This window comes from Populus nigra, chromosome 12, assembly GCF_951802175.1.
Source record: "Populus nigra chromosome 12, ddPopNigr1.1, whole genome shotgun sequence".
Classification (NCBI taxonomy): Eukaryota; Viridiplantae; Streptophyta; class Magnoliopsida; order Malpighiales; family Salicaceae; genus Populus; species Populus nigra.
Window position 1 is genome coordinate 13,449,926 of NC_084863.1, and position 22,091 is coordinate 13,472,016.

General features: G+C 34.5%; 3 protein-coding genes and 1 pseudogene across 7 annotated transcripts; 2 read left to right on the top strand and 2 right to left on the bottom strand.

The window, feature by feature from the left end:
* Positions 1-430: 430 nt before the first annotated feature.
* On the top strand, positions 431-4,211 carry LOC133669507 (uncharacterized). Of its 4 annotated transcripts, none has more exons than XR_009833904.1 (6): positions 431-685; positions 1,542-1,676; positions 2,768-2,854; positions 3,376-3,435; positions 3,552-3,793; positions 3,939-4,211. XR_009833904.1 is itself a non-coding variant. In XM_062089677.1 (5 exons), exons 1-5 carry the CDS (start codon positions 557-559, stop codon positions 3,708-3,710), a joined length of 570 nt encoding a protein of 189 aa, XP_061945661.1. In that variant the 5' UTR covers positions 431-556; the 3' UTR covers positions 3,711-4,211. The 4 variants fall into 4 exon arrangements, 2 of the variants coding, with proteins under 2 accessions (XP_061945661.1, XP_061945662.1); XR_009833905.1 differs by having other exon boundaries at positions 3,552-3,788; positions 3,938-4,211; XM_062089677.1 differs by having other exon boundaries at positions 3,552-4,211.
* Positions 4,212-5,773: 1,562 nt separating this feature from the next.
* Positions 5,774-9,885, top strand: LOC133669286 (transcription factor VOZ1-like). 2 transcript variants are annotated; one of them, XR_009833866.1, is made up of 6 exons: positions 5,774-6,003; positions 6,455-6,702; positions 6,814-6,984; positions 7,952-8,465; positions 8,781-9,378; positions 9,475-9,885. XR_009833866.1 is itself a non-coding variant. In XM_062089358.1 (5 exons), exons 2-5 carry the CDS (start codon positions 6,478-6,480, stop codon positions 9,212-9,214), a joined length of 1,344 nt encoding a protein of 447 aa, XP_061945342.1. In that variant the 5' UTR covers positions 5,774-6,003; positions 6,455-6,477; the 3' UTR covers positions 9,215-9,885. The 2 variants fall into 2 exon arrangements, 1 of the variants encoding a protein (XP_061945342.1); XM_062089358.1 differs by having other exon boundaries at positions 8,781-9,885.
* A 1,704-nt stretch (positions 9,886-11,589) lies between these two features.
* Positions 11,590-15,056, bottom strand: LOC133668922 (ABC transporter A family member 7-like; annotated as a pseudogene).
* An 845-nt stretch (positions 15,057-15,901) lies between these two features.
* LOC133669929 (acyl-coenzyme A oxidase 3, peroxisomal-like) lies at positions 15,902-21,861 on the bottom strand. Its single transcript, XM_062090260.1, has 13 exons — positions 21,214-21,861; positions 20,266-20,383; positions 20,051-20,158; positions 19,776-19,948; positions 19,585-19,684; positions 19,432-19,506; positions 18,822-18,952; positions 18,017-18,152; positions 17,817-17,936; positions 17,300-17,446; positions 17,115-17,219; positions 16,911-17,012; positions 15,902-16,306 (listed from the first exon to the last, which is right to left on the bottom strand). Exons 1-13 carry the CDS (start codon positions 21,690-21,692, stop codon positions 16,058-16,060), a joined length of 2,043 nt encoding a protein of 680 aa, XP_061946244.1. The 5' UTR covers positions 21,693-21,861; the 3' UTR covers positions 15,902-16,057.
* Between the last annotated feature and the right edge of the window lie 230 nt (positions 21,862-22,091).

A 22,091-nucleotide genomic window follows, 5' to 3' on the forward strand; every position in this document is an offset into this window, starting at 1 on the left:
GAGTTGTGGGTTAATCAAGTTAGTTTAAGTTTACTCGAATTTTTCTATTAATTTAACTTCAGTCTTTTTTAGATTTTTTTAAAAAATATTTTTTAGCTGATCTCATATTACAGATAATAGGTTGTCGAGTTAGCCTAGATTGATTCAGATTTTTTTCTTCGACTTTTCTTTATTAAAATTTTTATTTTTTTATTTTTTTTATTTAATATTAAATTATTACATCTTAAACTTTATTATTTTTTCCTCTTTCCTTTCCTTTACGTGGAAAATATAGATTATCCCGGTTTGTTATCATTGTCTCAACAATTTTTTTTAGCATTGTCTACCTATCTAATAAAACCTTAACCTATACTTACATGAAACCAAACCGAACTGGAGCTGGCCCAATGGACCAACCAGCTTGGGTTTTAGCATTTGGGAAAGTTTTTAGAGAAGTGGGAGCATGTCCAATTAGCATCATGCCTGAATGAAAATTTCAGAACGTCCTATAGAGGGAAAGGACTGCTCTCTCAAGAAGAAGAAGAAACGCTACAGAACGTAAAAAGGTACATTAAGTATGATATTACCAGTCGTAAAGCTAGGAACCCTTGCTCTCAAAACATTTTGTAAGCCCATTGCTAATCGTCTCAAGAAGGAAGCAGGGTTGCACCCTAAGTTCCGTCACTTCATCATCAACATGGCCCAGGTTTTCTTTTTTCTTTTCTTTTCTTTTTTTCTTTTCTTTACATTTTTAAGTTATTTGCTTTATGGGTTTTGTCTAAAAATTTGTTCTTGTTAATGGCATACCTTTTCTTTTCTAATTTTTATTGTTTTTTTGGCATTAATAGTGTTGGTTGGTTGCTTGATCACTGATACTGTGTTTCTAAATAATGGGTTGGTCTTGAACTTGGTAAATGTAACTTCATCAAATTAATTGATTGGAGGGTTTTGTCAAAAAATGTGTTCTTGTTAATGGGGTACCTTTTGTTTTCTGGTTTATTTCTTGGTTTTGTTATTAATACAGGGTTGATGGTCTTGAACTTGGTGTATATATTCATTAGTGGTACTCCAACCCTGTTGCGTAAGCAAGGATATGTTGTTAAGTGTTGCTCTGTTAAGATTTGATTCACTCTAATCAATGCCAGATCATTTGTAATTGTGGCCTTTATTACATTCAGTAGGTAATCACTGTAATACATACATGCTATGGCCATTTTCATTGTGTACTCTGCCTGCCTGCCTCCTATAGCATGGAAAGTTTTTATCCATTCAAGGTTGATTCTTTTCTCTTACTTTACGGGCTGGGAATCCACATCAAATATGTTTACCTTGCGTGTGTCTCATGATTAGGTGGAAACGTTTTTGTTGTTATGCTGAAGAAATTATGATTGTCTATGTTTGCAATGAAATGCGATGTCAAGCTGAAAATCATCATCTATTTTTGCAGTGCGCTTCATTGTGTCTTTTGTCCCCGGAAACTTGTTTTGTTGTAATTCATGATTTCTCTTCTCTTGTTTGAAATAAAGAATGTAAGAAATATGTTCATTTTGTGACTGAATCAGGCAAATCATAGATTCACAACAAAAATGCAAAGACGCATTTATGGCCATTCAGTTGATGCTGTAATACGACCATTGGATGAGGAGAAGGCTGTCCAAGCTGCTGCAGATCTTATTGGGGAACTCTTTGTGTTTTCGGTACTGGCATTTCCTGCCTTTATTGTTTGTGTAATTTGGATCTGAAAAATCAAGCATATCCATGGTAGGAAAAGTTTATTGTATGTGTGTTTTGTGTTTGTATATGCTTCCTATACATGAATGAGTCTGAGCTGCATGCTTGTGTACTGAGACTTTGGAGATACTAGTTGGTTGGTTCTAATACCTCTTGTCACAACCTGCGATGTCTGCGATGTGTCTACCCTGTAAGGACTAGTCACGAGTTACAATCATTCAAATGGGCCTGGTATGATGTTGTACACACTATGGTGATAAAATAGCCTTTCTGGTTGTTGGGTTATCAGAAGTTGCCAGTTGTTTTTTTATTTTAATGTTATTGTTGCTTTTAAAAAAACACATGCACATTTTGATTTACTTGACCATGTGGGCATGCAATTTCCACTATTGTAGGGCTACAGCAATTTGATATCTATGCCATAGTGTGTGAATGCACCAGGAGGCTTGTTATACTCATTTTGGGCTCATTTCAGGGAAGACTTTTTGTTTCCTAACCTTTCTGTGAATGGATCAAAGAAAGGAAACCAGTATAGTTTCAAATAAAATTAATCATTGACACCCGTTTACTACATGCAGTGGCGAAGCTAGAAATATTTTTTAAGGGGGGGAATATTTTTTCATTGACAAGAAAAAAGAAAATTGATGCATTTTTATATGGAACTATGTGAAAAGATAAAAAAGGACTAATGGGAGAAGTTAGAAAAATTAAGGTGGGGCAATTGATGCATTTTTAATTGCATTCATGTAAAAGGACTGGGGGGGGGGGGGGGGGGGGTTAAAAATATTAAGGGAGGCAATTGACCCCTTGTCCAAAATGTAGATTCGCCCCTGACTACTTGTAAAGGCAAGTTGGAAGCCGACCTGTGGATTTGCACCAAATTTGCTATTTTCGTACCTATAATATTATCAGCCTGAGAAACATTGTAGCTTACCCCTGTCCAGAAGTCAATTTGACCTTCATCTATGTTATTTTCATGATGATTTTTGAATGGTCCTGCTGAACTGTACAAACTTACTTTTCTATAAGCTGGCTAAACATATATATACATTATCAGGTTGCTGGAGCTGCTGTTATCTTCGAGGTGCAAAGAAGTTCCAGATCTGAAGCGCGAAAGGAAGAGAAGCAAAGACAGGAAATTGAGGTTTACAATAAGCTATTCCTTCATTTAGCTTATTGCTAGTGTATTTTGAAATTACACTATTCACATTCTTAGGCATCTTTTAAGATGCTTCCTCTTATTATGCATTGCTCGTTGCGTTTTCTATTCTTTTTTGCTTCTTGCCATTTTGGAGGATAGATGGTTGAGAAGGGATGGGATATAGTGGATATAGGGTGTACCATGTCTTGTATAGATAAAGGGATTGCTGGTACCATGAAGACTAGGATGCAGAAAGCAATGGATGCCTTTGTAAACATTGAAATATTGGTGGAGGTATTCGTATCAAAAGTATAGGGCCTAGCTGATTTTGTAATGATTTTTTTTTTATCTGCAGTTTTTCTTTGTGGATGGTGGAGTATCTTGTTGGCTCATTGCACAGAACTGCAGATCTTTTATGTTTTGTCAAGTTTTGAAGTGATTAAAATACATCTTAATTTTTCTTATACATGCAGTCTTGGTTTCTTTTTCTTTTCTTTTTTCTTTTTTCTTTTTTGGATAAGAAGGAAACTAAAGCAAAGAATTACAGTGAACACAAGCGGGGGAATGAGAGCCCTGAAACATGGGTAGACTTCTAATAATTGTGCCAATTTATTGTTGCCATTAACTTTAGGAATATACAGACGTTAAATCCCCTGCCTATTTGACTTTAGAACTAAGTTTCTCCTACTATCTGTCACAGGCGATGATGCAAAGAGATGAAGAATTAGCAAAAGAAATTCAGGTTCTCAAACAGAAGCTTGACGAGGTGGAACAACTTGCTAGACGACGAGGTCCTGTTGGGTTTTCCCATTTCAAGGACGGCCATGCTACTGAAGATGGAAATGGAAAGCCAACTTGATCACTCATAAACTAAGTAGAGCAAGAAGTTTACTGGAAGAACTGACCTAACTTACTTTGCACCCTTGCCCCTCGCTAGGGAAAGTATTTTTCTCCTTGCAATACACTTCATATTTTCTACGTTGGCTGAACTTCAATTCCATGATCTATTGCGTTTCTATATAATATTCCTAGCTTCTTTGCGAAAAGGTTATGCTCGGTTCCTCAAGTTTTCTGTTTGCTTTTACAGAACCCCGACAATACTCGAGAACTGAATACTTTGTACAAAAGCTTCAATTAACTCATGCGACCAGACATCAAGTGCTTATGAAGTTACCAATTCTCAAATCGACAGAATCATATACTAGTGGATCTAGGTCCCATTTGTGGGTGAAAATCAATTACATATGCTTTGTGTTTATGCTGGACCATCTGCATATTGAGTTTCTGTTGTAATTTTTCAGATATATACATACCAATAGGTCTGGTCTTCAATGGAAATTCTATCCTGATTATGCTTTAACCAAGTATTGAACAAATTTCTTTGAGCTTCCTGTGCTGCAATCTAAACTAGTAAGTGATATGCTGGGCCTCGAGTAAGGTTTGATCATTTTCGAAATAATCTTCAAGGAAAAGCATGAAATAATAATCTCCTTTATGTCAAACTTTATTATTAATTATTCATTGCAACTTTTATAGGCATTTTGAATGCAAAAATGGTGTTTTATTAAATTTTGAAAATTATTTTTTTAAAATTAGTATTTTTAAGTTTTTAAATCGTTTTGATGCGAAGATATTAAAAATAATTTTTTTAAAATAAAAAAAATATTTAGATATATGTTGATTTCTAAACAACATATCATTTAACTAAAGAAATCACTATAAAAAAAATTGGATTTCTAAACAACATATTATTTATTTTTTAAAAAACAAAAACAAACAACATGCAACAAAAAAAAAAAAAAGAAATCAACATAGACACACGTGCCTAGGTTTTCAATCCTTGGCTCACTAAGGCTTTTGGGTTTCTTGCTAGGGCTTGACCTTATTTTATTTGTTTTCATTTATTTTTTGAAGTTTTAATTCAAATCTTTTTCTTACATAATTTTTTTAGTTTGCATTAGCTTTTTTATTTGAATTTTGATTACGATAATATCTTTTATTTTTTTAGATTGTTAATGGTTTAATAAAAAAATATATTTTTTAAAAACAAGTTATTAAATCGGTAAAGATTATGATCTAGGTTATAATTTAGGCAAATTAGCTCAAGTTTATCCAAAATATCACCATCTTAGTATTTTTTTTATTAAAAAAACATTAAATCAACATCATTTTAATTTTTTTTAATAAGCAAATCATGTTTTGACCTAGTCAATCGAGTTATTGGGCCACACCTTAAAACTTGGGTCCACATATAATATTGTAGTGTTAATATTTTTTTTAAAAAAAACAACAATATATATAATTTTTTTTAATTAAATTTGATTTTGATTATGTTGATTAAGTGATGGTTGAACCTGTCATATTAACTAGGTCATTTTAATTCAATTTCTACATGATCTAATTTAAAACATAGGATAACATCCAAGTTGATCTATGCAATTTAATGAGATAAAAAAAAATTAATTAATCAAATTATTTTTTGTTTCTATATAAAGAATTATACTCTTAACATCTTGTTAATGTAGTTTTTCCCCTTCAAAAATCCACTATTAACTTGGTATTGAAAACCATGGAATTATCCATTCCAATCAATGTCATGTTCTTTCTTCCTTTTCTCATCAAATTGTTTTGTTGTTGGATATATTATCTCATCAAATAAGGAGATAAAAGAACATTAATTAAATAGTGTTAATTTATCATAGAATGAGCAATTTTTTAATAAAATAATAGTCTTGGTTTTCTTTCATAAATAATGATTTGATTTTTATTAATTTCTAAAATAATTTGAGATTTTTTCTTTATTTTTTTAATGAGCTCCATAGTTTATTTTTTTTTGTATATAACTCGGATTTTAATGCATATTCTACTATTTTTATAAGATATTTGTATTTATATTTTTAAATATGAATGATGTTTGATTTCAGCAAATTAGTCTAAAATACAATCAATATTTTTGTTTTTTCAGGAGACAGCAAGAAAAGGTCGGTACAAGACAAGCCTTTTAGCTTCTGCAGTTTGGCGGGCACCAAACCTTCTTCCCTTCCAAATCCAAAACCATAACATACTACAGCCAGTACTAAAACCTCTTTCTTTCTCGAATCTCCAGCCCCATCAATAAGACCTTTGCTGCTGTCCTACTTTTTTTTTTTGAGGTAATAAATTTCTTGTCTTTCTTTCTTTTTTATTTTTTTTTCAGTTTAATTTATGTTTATTGTTTTTGCTTCACTGTGTTTCTGTGATGATTGGCACATACTGGCTTTTGGGGTTTTTTTTATGTTTTAGATAAAAAAATCATCAATATTTTTTTGCGATTGCTATGATTATTGTTAGAGGCGAAAGATTCAGCTTTGTGGTGATATTTGTTTTTATGCATAAGTGAGATGTGTGGGTTTTGATTTTGATGTTTTGTTATATTTGGTTTTGAGGATTGAAACAAGTGGCAAAAAGGGTTCTTAGTTTATTTTGTGCCCTGGTTTTTGTCTCCTGGAAAGTCTGTATGCTGTGCTGTTTCAGTTTTTTATTCCCCCTTTTTTGGATGCTTAATGTCGAAGAAGTTTTGATTTTTGGTGTGAAAGTTAATTGTTTGATTCTGGTTTGTTTTAGGATTTTGAGGAGGAAGAGGTTCAATGCAGAAAGGTAAGAAGAGTAAATGCACATCTGTGTCGCACCATCTGTTGATGGACAATGCAAAAACCCGGCTAAATGATCTTCATGAAAGGTTCTCTAACCTTCAAGCTGCAAGGAAAGAGGGGTGGAATAGTGATGTTGCTGTGTTGGAGGAGCAGGTGTACAAAGGTCTTCGTGAGTGGAAAGCTGAGCTTGATGTGCCATCACCTGCCAATTCTTTGCTTGTTAGCATCTCCTATTTGCTATTGTGGATAATGAAATATTTGTATTGCCTGTCAGTGTGGTGTTGTCTTTAAAGAATTTAGATGAGTTAATTTGGGATGGGTATTTTGTAGGATATCAGTCTGGGATCCTTTTCAGATGACATAGGCCGCTTGTTACAATTGTACGAGGAAGAAGATGATGCCACAAGTCCACTAACAATGCAGTCAGTTTTGAAGCCAGAAATGCAGCCCGAGCCCAATTTTCAAAACCTTAATCCTGGCAATTTAACAACATTTCAACATGTAAGATCCTATTTGGGGATTATTATAATGTTCTTCTGACTAGTAAGTTGTAGAAATGCATCATACTTCTCAGTTCATATCATTTTGGTTCTTTGTAGTACACTTTCATTTATTTAAAAAGGCTACATCATGATTACCTACAAGTATGAAGAAATGGAATTTTAAGTCTTGCACTGTATTTTTCTGGTTTACCGACATGGAAATTGGAAAAAGAAAAAACCATGTTAGCTCCTGGCTGAGGCAAGTCATACACAGAAAGATTATGGTCCTTTTAATTATTATTTTTTTCCTTACTGAATATACATTCTCTTATGATTTTACTTTGAAGCTTGATGCCATAGTTCACATGGAGGGTGTAGATTGTCTTCTTGCTGGTTATCTGTTATTGCATGCTATAACTATTAGTTTTTTTTTTTTTTTTGAAAAAAGAAAAAGAAAAAGAAAAAGAAAAGGAAGCCTATTGCTTGAAGATAATTTAGTGAAGCCAATGTGGGACATATTATAAGCCTGAGAAGGTGATTTTATGTTTTGCAAGCTTCATAGGGGGGTCTTGATGTTACTAGCCTTGTGGTTTGTTCAAGTCCCAACACATCTCTAATATAAAACTTTAAGACCAATAGATGCAACTATCCAAGTGTTGAGAAAACTGCAAGGACCTGCCCTGATTTGATTTTGGGAAGATACATGTCCAAGACTATAACAACAATAAACATTCAGATGGGAACCATTTCTTAAATGCTAATCCATAGCACTTGAGCTGTTTTTTGTTAATGATTTGAGCTTTTAGCATGATTCATTTTACTTTTTGTTTCATTTGCACGTCCATGTGTAATTTCAGTGATCAACTGAAGTATTCATTTACTGTCATTCACATGGTATTCAGTTCCTAGTGCCCTAAGTTTTGATCTTTTATGGCATAAAGATATTCTCGGTGATGACTGATGAGCATAAAACACTTACATTTCAGGAATATTTGGTGAATAGTCATGGTCAGGGGCTTGGATTTCAAGGGTTTCATCAACCCAACAGCTCCGCCTCTGGTTTGCAAAATGTAGTGGTTAGCGCCCCAGATATAACTACTTTATTGGATTGTCAACAGTTCACTTTGGATGAAGAATTTGACCCTGGGCTTTTTGGTGGAACCAATGACATTGAAGAGTGTGGAAAAAATGCTGAGAGTAACAATCTGCAGTATATCAGCCCTCCACCTTCTGCTTTTATGGGGCCCAAATGTGCATTATGGGACTGCACCAGGCCTGCTCAAGTAGCTGAATGGTTAGAGGACTACTGTAGCAGCTTTCACGCTACCCTGGCCTTAAATGAAGGTCCCCCTGGCATGGCCCCAGTTTTGCGGCCTAGAGGCATTAATTTGAAGGATAATTTACTATTTGACGCCCTTATTGCAAAGATACAGGGTAAGAATGTTGGTATTCCTCAATGTGAAGGGGCTGCTGTCATGAAATCCCCATGGAATGCTGCTGGTAAGCCCGCATGCGTGCCTCCCCCTTTCTCCCTTTGCTTAATTTTCAAGTACAATTTCTTGTTACATTGCATATTTGTTCTACAGCATTCTTGCTCTTATTCAGTAATGGTGAATAATTCATTTTGATACCGTGTAAGGTTCATCTATGATCAAGGTCTGTAACTTGTAAGCTAATTATTTGATGCAGTATAAGATTCATCTATGATTCAGAACTCCATGTGGTCTGCTAATTATGTTTCTTCATGTGACTTAATATGGTTGAAAAAGTTGTCATATCTTATTTTGGCTAATTCATTTTGTTTCCATGTCGTAGAACTATTTGATCTCTCATTACTCGACGGTGAAACAATTAGGGAGTGGCTCTTTTTTGACAAGCCTAGAAGGGCGTTTGACAGCGGAAATAGGAAGCAGAGGTCATTGCCAGACTACAATGGCCGTGGTTGGCATGAATCAAGAAAGCAGGTGATGAAGGAGCTTGGGGGCCAGAAGAAATCCTATTATATGGATCCACAACCTCCAGGCTGTCATGAGTGGCATTTATTTGAATATGAGATCAACAACTGCGATTTATGTGCATTATATAGGTTAGAACTCAAGCTTGCTAATGGAAAGAAGTCTCCGAAAGGAAAAGTTTCAAAGGATCCACTCGCTGATTTGCAGAAGAAAATGGGAAGGCTCACTGCTGTTGTAACTGCAGATAACGGCCCCCCTCTTAAGGGAAAGACAAAGGCTGATAGAGAAAACTGATTCTGGAGATGTTAATTGTGCTCACGATCACAAAACTTCTGGCACTGCATGGGCCCCGGGCCATGATTCCGTACAATCATTTTCTAAATAGCTTTGGCATATTACGTGGAACATAGTTTCAGATTATTACCTGATTGTGGAAACTAACAGAATTCTATAACAAGGTATTGCTGATGATTCTTTAGCAAGTAATGGCTGGTGATTTTGTATAGATGAAGTTCACTACTTTAGTAACATCTTGGCATTACTTCTCTTTCCAGTTAGCAATGGCAGACGCTCATCTGCTCTGTTGATTTGGAGAGACATCCTAGTTTGCTTTATATATTGCTGGCACAGATAATTAGCGTACAGAGTAATCAACCACTACACCTTCAACAGTTAAGTTGGAGACAAAGGTCAATACTGAAGAGGACTTCTCTAAGTGTACAGTAGGTGATACCAGTTTTAGTATTTGTGTACCCTGCTACTATTAAGCCTATATATTATGATGCTGACAAAACATATTTGAAATCAAGATGGATGTGCATCATTATACTTCTTTAGAATATGCGGTGAAGACTGAATGCAGGCAGACTTTGCTCTTGAATAATGTTTTTGATTGATGTCCGTTCTTGTACTGAAGTAATTATTATTTGTGTTAAAGAGTAATAAAGTAAATTATTTTTTTATAATTTTATTTAATAATTTTAAATTTTAAATTAAAATGATTATTTGATAGAATAGAGTGACCAATTAGCCAAGTTTGAATTTTTTTTATTCTTGAAAATGTATTAAAAAATAATACAAACTATATTTTAAGTTGAGATTTGATTAGCCTGAGGCTTTTTAGCCCCCCAATTGAATGACAAGGGCTTGAGCTTGAAATTGGAATCCTTGAATGGAAAATTTAAAATTTTAATTTAATTTAAGCTTTAAATCAACTGAAAGCTCTTGGAGGTTAATTAAATCCCCCTCCTACCTCCTGGGTCTCCTCTACTGCTTCAGTTAGAAACTGCTTCGGACCACCTTGCACCATGGTGAGCTGGGCTGGACTGTTTTTTTTTTTTTTTTTTCACACTTCCCTCAGGTAATGGGAGTTTAATTGGCTCATAGCCTGCAGATGGTTTAAGTGCTGCCAAGAATGGCATGCCAATGAGCTCCAAACCTAAGAGCAACTCTTTAAACCGATCCCTCTCCACAGTTCATTCACTTCCGAAAGCACAGTATATCACAGAATTGGCCTCGAATTCTCCAAGCCACTTAGACCACTTCTCATCTAAAAAGTTGAGGTGTTTGGCTCTGGTATAACTGGTCCTGAAAGCAATACAGATTTGTCGAACTGGTTTGTTTCCAACATAATCAGCATATGGTCCTTCAATTTCTCCGCATGTCCTGAATCTAAGTTCATCACGTTGGCTCATAATTCCCATGTATACGCGATCACATAACAATGACATCACTACCAAACCCCGTAACTCTTCTTCCAATGAATCCCGGTGATTCATGAGCTTGATCGGAGAGTCTGGGAAGCCTAAGGATGGCTGCATGAGGTCGGCTTCAGTTGACTTGTTTCCACTTCGTCTTTTAGCTGGAGACATAATATATCCAGTAGTTACCGAACTAACAACGCAGTAGTAAATAGACTTAAAAGACTTGTACTTGGTGGATTGATAGTCTAGGGGCTTTTGGTTTTCAGGGGTTTCATCAGCTCGTTAATGGTTTTTCCTCAGGAGTACATGGAAGGCTCACTGCAGATCATAAACCCAGCTGATAAAGCTTTACCGTGGCGGCTCTGATTTCAGTTTGATGCAGAGAATACACATATTAACAAATTTATATCAGATGGTTATGAAGATAAATTATGGATAAACAATCACCATATAACTGCATGCAATACTTCATGTGGTTCAACACTGTGATGTGGTTGGTTCAAGTCTTCAAGACAATAATCAAACACTATCTAAAATTTAATACACAGACATGAACGATCAAAGAATTTCATAACGAAAAAATGTCTAGAGATTACAAAAGATCACTCAAATTTATTTCTCATCCAAGTCTCAAATATACCCAATTCACTCAAGAGCTCACAATGCAAAATGCTTAACTCTTTACCTATACTAAGCTTTTCCACAACCTCGATCGGTACTCACTTTACTCTCACTGTATCAATTGCCAAGAATGGTTGCACATTAGACTGCCATTGCCTACCATAGCCTCCCATTGACTCACAATTTCGCAACAAATCTTTGTCAACATTTTATTCCTTCCTCACCTGAGCCTCGGGCTATGCATGCATGCTTGTGTATGATTTTCCAATGCTGGCATTTAGCATGGCAATGCAGGAGATCATGTTATGTAATCGTAGTGCAATAAAAGCTTTTTTTATACGTCTCTTATTAAAATTGTAAGCATTTGTTGCATTCAAAGGAGAGATTACAAAGAAGACTAATAAATGTACTTTTTTTTAAACAAATTACTGGTTAAAGTTTGAGATCTCTAGAAATGGAAGAATACTAATATTAATTGAGCTACAGAGAGGTTGCCTAAGGGCACATGGTAGTTTTTGCCAATTCAAGGCGTGTGGGATTGCTCGGCTGAGCTTGTGACCTTGATGAAGACATCTTCCAAGGTGGTATCAGGAGACAGCCCCCAAGCATAAACAGGGAGCCTGGCTCTTGCAACCTTAACTGCATGAAATACATCTGCAATGCTAACTTCATAAAATCCTACTCGATCACAAAGGTACTCTGCCTCTTCCATTGAATGTGCTGAAAACACCAAGTCAAGCATTGTGAGGGGTATCAAAACTACAAGGCCAAAAGGAAATTTAATTAATTTGAAACACTCATTGTTAGAGAGATCAGAGAGAGTAGGATCTAATCCAGTACTGGGTTCATCTATATAAACAACCTGCAGAATTAAGTTCCAAGAATTATGACAAACAAGAATATTTCATGCAGGAAATTAAAGTACACGTTCTTAAGAGTGATAATGACATACTTCGGGATCTCCAACTAAGCCTTCTCTTCATACCTCCACTGTATTTCCCAGCATGTTTGTCAGCTACCCCTCCATCAAATAGTTTGAGGCTCTCGAGAGATTCTTCCACTGCCTAGAGCAGCAGAAGGTAAAAAAGAGAAACTTATAGCTTATCCAATTAAGATGGTTCTAATTAGCTGAGGATATTCTATGGCCTTTTGACAATTTTCCAACTGAAACCCCTTCAACAGTCACCTATTTCTTAAAGAAAGTAAATGATCTTTGACATGCTTAAAGCTAAGATGATAATGCCTCCTCTTTTCAAAGCAGAACCTTTTAGGTTCTTCAGTCTTCCGTAAAATAGTAAGTGCTCTCTCCCTGTCAGAGTATCCCATAGCAGGCTTAAAATAACAGAAACAAATTTGTAACAAGATTCTGCCTCAAAGTAAATAAATCCTGACAAGCAATGGATCACACATGCGTACAGGGAATAGTTGTAAAATAACCCATGTAAAGAAGAGGGTGCCCATTTGAGAAGCGATCGATATCAAGCTTGATTAGAGCGTTTGAAGTTTTAGGCATTTCCTTGATAAATCCTAACGTCACTTCTGCACCAAGCCCTATAAACAACTGAAGGTAGGCATTTGTTACCTGCAAAGATATAAACATCAGCTTAAGAAATGACAAGAACGAAGGGTTGAGGTGCTTTATATACCAGATTCACTGCTCGTGGTAACCGCAGAGCAGGAGCATCCTTATAGGAGGCGTTGTACCAGACATTCACATTGAAATTAGTACCATTGGAGTATAGGAAATCATATGCTGTAGAAAAATGAAACTGTTGGGATTCCCAAACATAATGAGCACCATTTACTGTAATCACACAGAAGAGTTGTATTGAAATCAGGAATACCAACCTCCAAGTATCTCATTCGACTTCCCTTCTGCATTCCCTTTTTCATTGCCCATGTATATCTGGCTATTTATTTCGAGAGAAGATTCACGCCATAAATTTAGACTTCGCATCTATATTTAAGAATACAAGCGAGTAGACATAGATTTAGAATAGTAGCTCATAGACTCGAGAAACACAGAGGAGGGAAGAATGCTTAGTTGTTTCACAAACTTGTTTCAAATGTTTTATTTTTAGTCCACAGTCAAATTTAAGCAATGCTCAATTTAAAAAACTTAAAACGAAACAGAGAAGAAATTCATGTCATTGTGATTATTGGTTGGATGTCTAGTTTTCCAAGCACTAATGATAGTATCTTTTACCTTTACCTGAACCGGCAGCTCACTTTTTCTAAATAACGAGGAAGAGAACTGAAGCATATGCCACTGAAAAACTCTACTTTATTTATTTGTTAGAAAATAATTTTTTTTAAAAATAAATTATTTTTTTATATTTAATAGTATCATGAAAAATAAATTAAAAAATATTTTTTAGTATTTAGTTATATTATGAAAAATGAGCTAAAAAATAATTTATAAATTAAAAAGTTGAATAAAATTAAAAAAAATCTAATTTCATAAATTGTCTCAAATAAAATAAATAGCAATCAAAATAATAGAGATCAAATCTAACAGATAAAAAAATTAAAAAATGATGAAATTAAAATAATAATAATTAAAATTTCATCAATTATTTCAAATAAAATAAGTAAAAATCAAAAGAATGAGAACCAAATTTGATAGATAAAAAAATTCAATTAAAAAAATAATAAGAGAAAAGAAAATAACAATCATAAAAATGAGGACTAAACTTAATATAAAAATCAAATTAAATCAAATTCTAAGGAGTAAAATTAAAACAAAAATTCAAAACAAAATATATAATAAATTTGTTATAATCAGTAAATAATATGATATATCTAATTTTTTCATAAATTCTGGAAAGTGTTTTCTGTTCAAAATAAAAGGAAAACACTTTATTGGAAACCAAGTCAAATTTTTTTTTAACTGGAAAATATTTTTTGTTAATTAATTTTTTTAATGTCAAATAACTATTGAAAAATTTTAAAAATAGTTTTTAAAAAATTAAGTTTTGCCGAACAAACAAGATCCAAGATAGGCTGGCGAAAATGTAGAGGGAGTAAGATTAGCAGTTGGTTAAGCTCTTTACAGGATGGTGAATTCAGTTCCTAATCCTCCCTTTCTCTTCTGTCTCATACATTACTACGACTGGTTTGTTGTTTTCTTCTGATTCACCTTTGCAACAGTATATTCATGGAGAAGTGCAAACATTTCTGGAATTTTAAGGATGACCGAGGAATAGGAACAGAAACAGATATCGTAAGAGTTCGATCCACACTGACTTTGAATGTTATAGAGAGGAGAATCCTTTCCGAAGAAAGCAGAATCAACGAAGTAGCCACGACTAGGTTCTGAAGATGATCCCTGAAACATGGACAAAAAGAAGTCATGGTATTATATATAAACAAGAAATATATAAAGCAATGAAAGATCAAGAACATACCAGGACAACATCAGTATGGAACATATTCCCAGCCAAAGCTATGAAAAATACAGATATATTAATCACAAGGAAGCTGCAGATATATATATCTATCATTCACTTCCATCTTTCCCAGCCATATGTTAGTAAACTAAAGAGTTAGAAATTACTCTGTGTAAGGGTTTGATTTTTTTCCGGTGATTAGAGTAGTTCCAGGACAGTTCTCCCCCTTGTGCCTGCAGGACTGGTCCGGCAAATCTTTAAAAAGATGAGAAGCACTGCTTCGAACGGCACGATATTCAGGGAGCGGAACCTGCAACAATGGAGGCCATTTTGGTGGGCTATGAATGGGACAAGTCAGCCATTGACCCAAATCTATGAATTAAAAATCAATATTTTAAAAAAGAATTTTCATTTGTTGTTGAAAAAAATTGAAAGAAAATGACCGAAATCAAAAGGGGAAATAAACCTTTTATTTTTATTGTTCAATAGACATTAAAAACTACGGTTTTATCTTCATAGTGACTTGCATTATAGGCACAAGCACACCTATGCCTCTTTTTATATTACCCTCTAAATTTTAAAGTTTTTTTCATTTTATAAAATTAATTATGAATAAAATAATTAAAATGATAATTTAAATATTATAAAATCTTGCATCATTTTCAGATGAAATTATATTTTTTATAATAATTTTCATGATTAATGTATGAATTATTATATAAGAACTTATATAATTTGCAAGATTTATAAAAATATATGTTCATGTATATTAAATGAGAATAAAATATCTATTTTTTTATTTTATAAATTTTTTACACATTTTTTTAAATTAATCTTTGTTTTATGTTTTTCTTTATTGCGTGTATAAATTATCACGTCATGATTTTTATATTTTTTTAATTAAAATTTGCTTTTTTTTCTATTTAGGAAACAATAATTCTAATAAAGAAAGCATATTTTTATCAAAATAATAAATCTTCAAATGAATTAATTTTTATGAAGAGATACATGTTACTAATAAAAAATATATATGATTTAGTAAAAAAAAAACACATTAATAAGAAAATAAAAACCCACCTAATAAAATATTTTTGTTTTTCAAAATTTAAATCGTTGTCTTTAGTCTTTATGAAATTTACACTTGCGTTTCTTTTCTTTCTTTTTTTCCTTGTACAAGCCTTGTTCTTCCACTTTCTGACAGAAGCAAGATGCAAAAGCAACACAGTCCATGTAAATTTAAGAGCAGATGTGATGTGACTTGGTTCTAATAAACATGAACAATGATGATTATTTATTAATAGATAGTTTTACGTACAGATGAGCACCATCACAGCAATTTGGGTTGTCATATCGATTTCTTATTAAGACTTTAAGCAAGGGAAACAATCAAACTCTTGCTTAAGAAAAGAGAGCGATTCAAGGCACTATTTCTGAACTGAAGACCATGAATTGGCGTCGATCCAGTTAAATGCTATGGGGCTCAAAAAGGCGTCAGGAATGCCGAGAGAACTGACCAGTGCAAGTGCATGTGGTCGCAATTCTCCGCAGAGTTTTGTCACTTCGTTCCTCACAGCAGCTGCGTTGTCTGTTGATAAGTACCCATACCGAAGGAATGCGGCGTCTTCTTCCAAACAGATTAAGGCATACATGGATCTCAACAAACCCAGGACATTCTGCAGAGGAAGCAAACCCACAAATTCAGCAACAAGATAAGGTTCTCCCTTCTCCAACATCTTACATGTTCCCTACCAGACATTTTAGGCTATTTGCTGATGTTCCTTATAGGTCAAGATTTTGGAAAAAGCAATGAAGACTGCAGTTGAATTTCTGATGTTATTAAGAAATTTTAAACATCCCTTCTGACTTTCGATTCATACCATATCTCATTAGCTCAAATAATTCTTCCACAACCCACTTCCCTGAACTCTTCCAAGTTCTAACCACTCGTCAGATTGCCATAATTTTATTTTTATTTTTTTTGGTGAATCAGAGAGAGATTTTACCAAGGCATGGTTTGAAGAACTTCAACTCACGTATAATTCCCTTCAAAGCTTCAGATATATGTTTTTTTTTTTAATTCTGATGCAAATTCTATTTTTCCTTGCGTAAGAAAAACTTGTTTCGACAGCAATTCATTTATACCTGACTCCTTCAGTCATGATGCATTCTTATTATGCTAGGACATCACAAAATGGTTTAAAGCTTTACGAACTATATCATTAGGCTAATGTGTAGAAAAATATAGAAAAATACAAGAGTAATTTCTATATTTCTTACCTTCAAGGAACCAGCAGATACATTTGCCTCAGCATCAATGAGGGTCTGCAGAATAGCTCTGTCTGAGAAAGCTCTGCCCAAGTCTTCTGCAAGTTGATAACTCTGGTGCCAATAGTTAAAGCAAAATCTCATCAACAACAACAATCAGAATGACAGGTGTGGAACAGGAAAGCACCAACTTTATTACCAGAAAAGCATCCCTACCAGAATAAATGCTCGCTCTTTGCTTTCTCCCTTTGATTGATAAAGTGAAACTTCTGCAGCAAAACGGTTCAGAAGATCTCGTTCCCTCAAGCAGTGAGCATTCATCTGATGCACACAACCGGTTAGGCATATGACATATGTTGAGAAAGGTTAATATGCTTACAAACTTAGACAATATATATTACCTGGAATTGGCTGTTCCTGAGGGTAGTGCTTGTAAGATTAGATTGAATTACAGGGACGGGTCCATTCATGTGTTCTAATCCCAAACCTTTGAAAGGTTTGTTTTTCTTCTTTGCAGCTACATATTCTGAAAGGAGTGCCTTGCTGACCTGAAACAAAAATCCACTGCTTCAAACCGAAATCTTAAAGAAGTGCTAGTAAACTTAATTCCATTTAAATTGTAACACATCAGTTTTTGGATGTTCTAAGCTCAAAACCATTGTCTAACTCAAAGCCTTGTTCAATCTACTTGGATTACACCTGCATCACCACATAGATCTTAAGTCCTAGTCACCTTCTTTTTTATGGCTGATAGACAGACACATACAGAATGCTCATAAAGCGTGCCTAGTTGTGCCAACTCCCCCATCCCCACCTTGCAGCCCGAACCGCCCAAAACCAAAAACATAAAAATCTCGATTTTCATCCAATAGTTCTTTTTTTTCAGACATTCACCCAAATAAAGACAATACAATGTACCTGCTGCATGAGAACATTGTTGTCCCCCTCGAAAGTTGACTGGACATCAAATTCACCTTTCAGATGACCAACTCGATTTTCAGTCTTCAAGCCTTGTCCTCCACAAGCTTCACGGCATTCCTAATGAACATGAATACAATGAAATTCAGCAAGGCTTTTTACCATAAACCTAAATTTCATATGCGGTTCTAGCTCCTCACCTGGAGGGTTCTCATGTTATGCCACGTGAAGATAGCCTTGAATGCACTTGAAACAACATGAAGAGTTTTGGCTGATTCAGGGGTTCTGTTCACGTACATCATTTTCAAGTAATTTCCGCCAAAACTCATAGCATACCTGCATGACAAGGGTTCATTCCAGGGGGAAGAGAAAAGAAATAAGTCAGAATGAGAGTTTTATTTATTTAAATTACAAGCAATAAGCAGCTGCGACGCAGAAGAAGTTCCAAAACCAAGTTGCATGGCCAGTTTACAGAACTAGCATTGCCAAGGGCTTTGGAGGATTCATTACAACTGGAGCATCTACTATTCACAGAACTAGTGATGGTCTTGAAGATACAATTTTTTTGCACAATAAAAATGGTGTTTTGATAAAAGACAACAATCGGATGACATTTTCTGATTTTTCCAGACCATAGTCTGCAAGATCCCAATCATCATATCAACATTTCACATAAAAACAGAACAATAATCTTTTTTATGGAATTCAAGAAAAAGGAAAAAGCCAGCCTCAGCAATAAATGACAATGGCTCCATGAGAGTGAACTAATGAATAAACACAATTATTGCACATTACACAGGCAGATGACTGATGTCAAACTAGGGCTTGAGCAAATTGTAAAATTCCTCAGATGCAAGCAATAAACTTGAGAACAATTGAAACTTCACTATTACCATGGATCTTACTACTTTGAAATTGCATGTATGAAGCACAATTTGACATCCCAAAAGAGTTAATACATTACAAATTTCAGTATGAGTGCATAGCAACTACTTAGATACTTACGACTTGGCAAGAAGAGGCAAGAGTCGGCGTTGATGACTTGGGTAATCAAGCAAAAGGACTTCAGGTCCATTAGGAGTAACAGAAAATGCCCGCCTACTCAAGGCATACCTAATGGCAATTGCCAAACCAATCTGACAAGAGAAGAATGACATCCATATTAATGGAAAATCAAGCAGCCAGTTATGAAGGCATGGTTTAAATACAATACACCATGAACGCAAAGCTTTAATGAGTAGTATGAAAATTACTCTTTCTTATCAGATAATTAAATCCTTTTAATGCATTACTTAGAACTCATCCTCCATGTCATCTTTATGATTTAATTCACAACCTTAATCCAATTCCTTTGATGAGCAAATAGGCTTACTAAAGGTGCATCATCCGCTTTTCTCAAAGTAATTATCTAAACAAAAGAGTTATGTAGTTCCCAATATTGAACCGCGGAACTGTTTTGAAGTAGCCCAATCCAATATGGCTAGTAGAGCTGGTGCATAATCCTATACCTTAAAGAGGAATATGCATTAGCAGTAAACAATCACCCTTACAGAAAATTTTGTAGTCTTCAGTAAATGATTCTCTAAATATAATGAAAACTGCCATGATTCAATACCTTTGAAGAGTAAATTGCACTAGTAGCAATAGTTACACGACCAGATGTCAAAGGGGCCAAGAATGCTGCAAACCTCTGGAAAAAAACACATGACAATTGACTTATTTGCTTGTTCGACAATTAAAGAACATGAAAGAAGCATGAAATAATTACTTGGTCTTGGTCTTTTATTGCACTCAGATATTGACCATCTGGTGAAACATCAGCAACCGAATTCAACAAGTTCTCTCTGGGGATTCGCACGTTGTCAAACCTGAAAACAAGTCCCCAAAATCCTCATTGCATTCATCATGTGCTAACAAAACAGTAATTGACAAGAAAAGAAAAGTGTGATTAATAAATACCAGATTCGACCATTATCAACACCATTCAAACCAATTTTGTGGCCACAATCAGCTATACAGATGTTTGGGCATATGTTTCCATTTACATCCCTGATCTGGGCTATAAGAGCGTGGACCCCTTCATTCACCCCATTTATGTTGAGCTGAGAAAAGACTATAGTGTGTGTTGCATGCTGAATACCAGTAAAATTGTGTCAACATGGACAAAATTGCGTATGGAAGAATGAAACAAAGAATGGCCTTAACAGAAAAATGTGTTCAGGAAAAACCGTTACATTAGCAGCCCCCCCTATCCAATACTTCTGAGCTGATTCACATGGGGTATTGATTACAAACTCTCCCGTCTTTGAATCATAAGTTGTGACTGTTTCAATTCCTCGAACCTAAGAACATCAAACAAGGAAAGAGGTCAAATGTACACAATAGAGCACAAGTAACCACATAGAAACCTTAGTAATGACACACACAAAAATTGGCAGCCTTCACATACATTACTTCCATGCCCCAACTCAGTCATAGAAAAGCAACCTTTGATTGCAAAAGTCTCAGTGTCTCTTAACCACTTGTCATGGTGGCGTTTTGTGCCCATAAATTGGATAGCACCACCCCTGAAATTAATTAACAAAAAAAAAAATTCAAATTCAGCTAACAAAATTTTCCTCCTGAACCCTAAAACAAGCCTTGCTAAATTGAACAGATACAAAAATTCAACACTACAGTTTTTTTTCTTCCATATTCCTGCTGAATTGAATCCATTACAAGACTTCAGAACTAAAAGCCAGTTTTACCATTTTTTCTTCAATATTCCTGGTATATTTCATCAAAGGATTTCCACAGAATACCAATACATTTCCTCCATTTTGGACTACCTGGATTCAGTCCAAAAAAGACATGTCCTTGAAAGCAATAAAGTAAACCAACCTCAGTTTCTGTTTTCATGATTCATGATACCTTTGCAATCAGCATTTTTATACTCTGGAAATTGTGGAAGCGTTTGTTTTGGTTGTTTTTAAAAATATTTTTTGTTTGAAAATATATGAAAATAATATTTTTAAAAATTTTATTTTTGATATTAACCGATCAAAACAATCTAAAACCATCCTAAAAATTAATTTTTTTTAAAAATAATTTTCTACTTCTTAATTCCAAACAACCAAAAGAATGTCAAGAACAAAATTCTTTAGATTTAAAAGTAGAAATTTCACTCTTTCCCTCAGATTTTCTCAGAAACCAAATAGACAACATAACAGCTCCATATTTACCACTCCATTAAAGCCCAGTAAATCAATGAGAAACTAACAGAAAAACTAACACTAACCCATTGACCCAATACCCAAAAATAATAGCAGAAAGAAACAATATAACCACAAAAAAATAGAAATGAAAACTAATAATCTAATAGCAACCCATTAATCCAAAACAGAAATCAATACAGTACCATAAGAAGAAATGAACACCAATCTTAATAGCAAGCGAGTGATCGAAAATCTGAATAACTTCAAGCAAAGCCAACTTTTTCAATTCAGCTTCAACCCCTTTTTTTGTCAACCATCCATCAAAAGCACCTCTTTCTAACAAATACTCAATCCTCTTCATGGTCATCTCTCTTTGCTGCTCCATTGTCTGATTATAATCAGGGCTTACAAACAACCTCCCACCTCTCTCTTTCCCATTAAACACTCTCCCTTGTTTGATAACACCAAACAACCAGTCCCTATCCTCTAAGTTGTGGAAATCAAGAATTTTTCTCATTTCTTTGATGTCAAAATCGAAACTTTCTGTTAGTTCTGGTGGGGAGTAGCTTAAACAAGAATTTGATTGAAGACAAGAAGTGGGTTTTGAAGGAGATTGAACAAGATGGTTGTTTAGCATTCTGGTTCTACGTGAAGCTGTGTTGATTGATGATTCTTGCGCCATCTTTTTCTGGTTTTTTGGGGTTTCTGTGTCCAGTACCACTTTTTTCGCAGAGATCAGAAGACTTTTGGAGATTGAATGATGAAGATGTGAAACAGGTAAGTCTTTGTTATAAATAACTTGTTAGGTGTCTTTTCTTACCGGCAGATAAAGTTGCTTGGTCTTTTCAAGAAAAGAAAAATGGAACAAAAATGTTAAAAATATAGTTTTTCTACAGATTTTCGAGTATTTCACTTTGGGTTCTAGTGCTAAATACCCTTCAAAATCATCCTCGTAGTTTTCCAAAACTCTTGCAGAAGAGGACTGCCTTTTTTAACGAAAATTGGATAACGAATACCGTACAAATTGAGAATGGCATTATTGTAATTTCAACTTTAGTCTAGGTGTTATTTGTCTCAAATA